The sequence below is a fragment of the Gavialis gangeticus genome, unplaced genomic scaffold, assembly GCF_001723915.1.
Source record: "Gavialis gangeticus isolate Ggan-Ray unplaced genomic scaffold, GavGan_comp1, whole genome shotgun sequence".
Classification (NCBI taxonomy): domain Eukaryota; kingdom Metazoa; phylum Chordata; order Crocodylia; family Gavialidae; genus Gavialis; species Gavialis gangeticus.
Window position 1 is genome coordinate 29,613,792 of NW_017729024.1, and position 6,000 is coordinate 29,619,791.

At 39.1% G+C, this 6,000-nt stretch overlaps 1 protein-coding gene across 1 annotated transcript in view; it reads right to left on the reverse strand.

Moving 5' to 3' along the window:
- The window catches only part of TRIM36 (tripartite motif containing 36), a 63,734-nt gene that overhangs the window by 5,464 nt on the left and 52,270 nt on the right, over nucleotides 1-6,000 (reverse strand). Inside the window, exons 5-9 of the mRNA XM_019516977.1 lie at nucleotides 5,507-5,602; nucleotides 3,294-3,547; nucleotides 2,642-2,766; nucleotides 1,516-1,809; nucleotides 878-1,175 (exon numbers count right to left, since the gene is read on the reverse strand). Of these exons, the coding sequence (XP_019372522.1) occupies nucleotides 878-1,175; nucleotides 1,516-1,809; nucleotides 2,642-2,766; nucleotides 3,294-3,547; nucleotides 5,507-5,602 (1,067 nt within the window). The remainder of the gene's footprint in view (nucleotides 1-877; nucleotides 1,176-1,515; nucleotides 1,810-2,641; nucleotides 2,767-3,293; nucleotides 3,548-5,506; nucleotides 5,603-6,000) is intronic.

A 6,000-nucleotide genomic window follows, 5' to 3' on the forward strand; every position in this document is an offset into this window, starting at 1 on the left:
AAGTGGCATTTATTGGTGACATTATCACCAGCCAAAAAAGGTGATTGCTGATAAGGTAAATTTTCCTTTTTATCGGTGCCGATACTACGTGGACCAATATATCTGTGCACCTCCAGAAAAGACCACATCATTCTTTTCACAAACCTGCACCCACAGTGACATCCCTTCCCAAGTGATCTCTGGATTATCTTCCAAATAATAAACCCAACAGGCATATGTATAAGCAAATATCACAACTCCACTTACAGCCATTTATCGGTTCAAGTTTTGAACATCTACAATGATTTAAGAATGGTGAACTTCCAGTAGAGGATGTATTATTGGAGCTTACACTTAAATAAAATGGTCTTTGTCACTTGCCTCACTTGCAGGCCCACTATACCAGTTCTGACTCAGCTTCCCAGGAAATGCATTAATGGCTTAACATTAAAGTTTACGAGAACCCAAACAAAAGAGTGAGGACAGAAAGTGTAAGTTATAGCAACTGAATTACTTTCCAGACTCCCCTATGCATTTGACCTATGGTATTCTTCCGCAGAGCAATACATACCCAAAAAGAATGGCATGTGAGCTCTACTCTGCAAATATTCCTAATGTTGGTGAGGGACCAAACTGTGTCGCCAACTGGTAATTTAGCCTCTATCATTTGGTTATAAAACACAGGCTGACTGAAAACACAGAGGTACATAGCTTGTGGAACGATGAGGGAAGAGAAAGGAAACATTAGAAGCACTGTGAAATAAGGTCACATCTTAGTTCTACTAATTAAAAATTTACTGAGGAAAAAAATTACTTTAATTTACTGGCTGAAAAAAAAAAAAACAAAAAGCCTCACCTAGTTTTCTTATCTCATCTTAGACAACAGTCTACCATTTACCTTGGGCTGGTTACATCACGGGGATTATGGAACCACTCTTGTATTTTAGCACTAGATGCAACTCCCACTTTCACCAGGTATGAATAGGATTCCACATGAAAAGCCCAGAAGTGCTTCCCTTTTGTGATTCCTGTGTCTCCAATGATGTAGTCGAGAGTCATGTAACACCCCACTTGGATACGTTCAGCTCCTAGCAGCAGAGGAAATCCAGCCCGACTTTCCACAGAGTTTCTCTTTGCATTCAGCACAAGACGTTCTTGGTTGTAGCCACACTTGTCATCAAAGAGAAAACTATAGACTAAAAAAAACCCACCCAAAAACCAAACATTTATATTAGCACAATATTTGACCACATTTCTGGTACTTAACCTATTCCTTGTGCCAGCACATCTTGGAATTTTTTTTTTTAAACACAAACTACTGGATTACAATTTAAGAAACAGTAGATTGCTTACTATTGGATGTTTACAATTATTTGCAACTTTAATTATTTCATGAACATAATACTTTCAACGAACGTACACACATAGGACGGTAACAAAATTAAGTATGTATTGAAAATGGCTGCATTAGAAAGAAATTGTAGGTGCTGTGTATTGATACAATTGTTTATGGACAAGGCAAAAAGCATACTATACCTGAAGCTGGAGGTGTGTGCAAGATAACTTCCCTACTCCATGGGCTACAGATAGACCCTTTATAGCCTCGGACTCTAAAGGCATAGCTGCTGTTGTTATCAAGGTCGGAGATTACTTTACTTTTGTTGCAGACTTCAGTCTCCTGCCACATTGCATTCTCCTCTTCTCTATTAAGCTTACGATATTCAAGGATATAGGTATCAGCTAACTCTGCCTTCCCTGGCTGCTCCCAACTGATCAAAGCTTTATTATACATTCTGCTCTGCTCCTCATTGATTTCTGGTACATCTAGACCTGGAATAGAAGTTTTATATATTGGTCAAAGGCTATATGACATATGATTTACAATGAATGCAACGAAGAGTTTTTCTGGGGTGGGCATTGCAAATCCATGTTCTACTAATGTTCCTCCTGTTTTCTGTACTTATTTTTTAAGTTCAGTGTCAAGTATCTACAGTACATTTTAAAAACCACAATATGCCCCTTACCTGTCACTTGAGGGATCAAAACTTGCTAGTTAGACCAGATATGACCAAAATCCTATGAAACACTTCCAAACAATAAAAAACTGTCCTAATACTAACTTATTAGCAAACAGCTATTTAAGCAAGCTTTTACGGCGTTTTAATTCTAAAAGCAAATGTCTGTTGTGGTTATTCAAAATAATTCTCAGTGCTAGTTTACCTTAGGTTTCTACTGCTTATTTACCAAAACTTAAGCCTGCAATATTAACATGTATACTATATTTAGTGGTCTTCCCCCTGCACTCCCTTATTGAACAGTATCATATTATGATCAAAACTCTCTTCCATCATAGTATTCTTTCAGAAGCAGTACTAAATGTTCTTGCTGCCTTTATAAACTGCAAAAGTAAGACTGAAATTTTAGAATGTTTTGTTAGAGAGAACAGCAGAGCCATCTCTCACCACAAAGAGCTTTTCTATCACTTCTTGCAGGGAAATAGCTTTGCAAGGGTCAGAGAGAAGCAAAGGGGAGACAATGAATTCTCCAAGGCTGTGGACCGTTAACCTTTCCTAATACATAGGCTCCTTCCAGTGTTAGCATTAATTACTGATCCCCAGATCAAGAAAGAGTAAGCAAGAGTACCATCACTTCTGCAACTTACCACTGGAGTAAAAAGACAAGTCTCCAAGAGTCTCCTCTTGCTTGGTTGTATCAAGCACAAAGTCTTCAAAAGAAGCTTGAGCTGCTGGTCTGAAACTCTTCAGAGATTCAGTAGCTTTCTGTATTCTAAAAAACGACAGAGATAAATAAATACTAATGTTTATTTAATACCACAGTATAATAACAACAGCCAGATGAAAATTCTGGCCCCAAATGTCATCCATTTTACAACATGATAAATCCAAAATAGCCCAATAAATCTGACAAGAGGAGGTGTCTGTAGATAAGCATCCATAAAAATAGTTTAGGAAACAAAACATATGTGAATAATTAGTAATAGCATAATCTAATCTAGCCCCAACAACTTTGCAATAGTCCCTTAATATGGCAAAATACCTTTTGACTTAACCATTTTCTGATGGATGAATTTCCCATTATTTAAATCAAGAGAAAGGTTCACCTCTGTGTGTTTTCTACATTACAACTTAATGTAAGTTACCCACACCATAAACCTGGACTCATTAGCCTCTGCAAAATAAGCATCAGTTACATCCAGTATTTTTTCAAACATCCTAACAATATTTGAAAACACATGCCATGACAACTATTTTAAAGTGCATCTAAAATTTAAGTGCATTTTAAAATGTAAATACCTGACATGAAGCTGTTTTGCTGTTTGAACAAAGCAAGATTGGTCTGTTTCTTTAAGCACTTCTTGAGCATATCCTACAAGGCCATTATTTTCCAGAAGTCCCTGATATTCCTCCATTTGAGTCTGCAGTTTCTCCAGTCTTAAATTCTTAGAAGCATCAATTGCCCTGAGAGCAGATGATCTCCTCTCTTGCAAAACATCAAACAACTTGTCAAAATTATGAGATGCTTCTTCTTTAGCTCTCTCCCCATTGCACTATTATAAGAAATAAAGTACATTAAAAAACCCCAAGATTTACTCATTCTACAGTGCTGTGGAATCTTATGGGAAGTATTTTCAAAACAGCAGTTAAAAATTCTAACAATGCAGTTATTTTTGATGGGCAACTAGACCATTTTTTAATCACTTAATTAAAAGAGAAAGGAGTTTTGTGCACAAGTTCATAAATAGTCATTAGCCCTTCAAAATGGTAATATAGTCAAAAATTAAAACAAGAAGATACTTCTCTAATCATCCCAGAAATATATAGAGCATAACTCTCCCTATATCATTCCCACTAGGCATTTTAATTTATGTGATAAAAGCTCAACAGCTCAACTTCGTAGTCTTTTCCAGCACTTGGATATTTCAAGTAAAAAGTTTCCTACTGTGGTAATTAACATTTGTGTCAGGTTTATTATTCAAAAGAATTATTTCCACTGTGGGGCAGAAAAATACGGATTTAAAAATTTCCACATGTCCTCTGTTCTTTAAGTTTATACTGTTTCCCCAACAAAGATACTAGCTTTAATTTCTCAAGTAGGAAATTCCTTTATTTCCTTCGATTTATGGCTTTCATTCTTGCCACACTCTCACTGTATAATCAGATGGAAACTAGAGACTACATAATCAAAGAGCATCTGACATTCCTACAACCTGAGGCAGCCTTCCTTTCTCATCCATTCTGTTTAGCTTCTAGTCTTATATGTGAATTTTTCTTCTTAGCACTACTGTACATTTTTTTCCTATTTGATCTTAAATATGTCCTTTTTTCAAATCAGGTTCCCAATATGCAGGGGACAATGACTAGAGGTGCATGCAGATGTGACAATTTTCACCTGATCTAGCCCCTGAAAGTGCTCTGTTTGGTCATGGCTGTAGAAGTGAATGGCTGCAGAGTGCTTTAAAAAGGGCCCAATCCCATGTAAATCTGAACCCTCATTGCACAAGGGTTCAGATGAAGACACTCCAAAATGGAGAGCCCTCAGTAATTTTTGTCTGGGCTGCTTCCCACCCCGGGGACTGTTTTCAAAATGAGAGGGGGGAAGTGAGCGGAGGGAGTTCAGTCTCATGTTTTTTCAGCCAGCTCAGGAGGGAGTACTGAAGCCATCTGAGGTGGAGAAGCTCCAATCCACCCGCCCCATCCTCCAGCGCCACCTGGGGAACCCCTAAGACAGGGCTGGCAGGGAAGAGGTGCATGGCTCTGGGGAGACCAGCTGCAGTCTCGCAACAGCTCTAAACAACAGCTGGATTCCCTAACACCCAGCACTCAAAAGCACACTTCTGTTGGGTCCAGAGGATCATTGAAACTCAGAGCATTTCCTGTAAAGTGCCATGAGTTACAACAGGGAGCTGCACTTCTGTCTGTGTCTTAGATTTTTTCCTCTTAAAATATGTTATAGTAGCATTTAACGCTTCTGATCTGGACTGGGTCCTTATTGTACACTGAAGACATCCCCTGCCCTGAAGAAGTCCAAGAGGACATTATCAGACACCTGACTGGTACCAGAGCTGACCTTAGAGGAAACGGTGTCCTAGGCAAATTTGTACTTTGGTGCCATCCTCTGCCCTACCCCAATGCCTCTCCCTCTCCTTTCCCCAAGTCACCACCACTGATACCCTGCCGCATAGTGGCTCCATCCAACGGGCCCAGGAACTGGGCAGCATGTGTGTATGACACCCCCCTGATCACAGCACCCTGGGCAGTCTCCCATGTTGCCCACCATTAAAGTTAGCTCTGACAGGTACCTTTGTCAAAGGAGGTTTAACTCATATCATCCTCAAATACAATGCACAAAATAAAAAGTTCTGATAGATCCCCTCCTCCCAAAAAATCACAGAACTCAGTTTCAGCACATTTCCATAAAGTAAACAAGTAAATCATGACTGTACTCCAATATTAAGAGCCCCCATTACGATACCTAGCAAAAAACCCACTCATTGAGTTATCCTTACCTGTGTTTCTTTCATCAAGAGACTCAGTTCAGAAATCTGACCTTTTACCTGGCTCTCCTTACTAATGAGGTAATCAATATCCTTTGAAAGCTTCTCCTGTTGAAATATAATAAAAAATTATCAGAAACAAAATTCTATCTACATTGTCTTATACTGTTTACATGCAGCAACTGTCAGACATCTAGAGGTCACTTTACATATCTGCAGGCACTAAATAGCTCTAGATTACAAAAAGCAGCAAGTTACAGGAACATGCACAGTAGGCCTGTGCAAAGCAGCAAGTATTTGCTTCAGATTTGGATTCGGCTGATTCAGAGGGACAGTGATTCAATTCGGTGATTCGAATCACTGTCCCAATTCAATTCAGCCAATTCGGATCTGAAGGTTCAGCGCTGATTCAGAGATTCAGCCATAAACTAAACAGGCAGCAGTCTTCACCATGCTGGACACAGATGCCTCCAGCTAGTAAGTCTGTTGTGGTGGGTGGAGGGGGG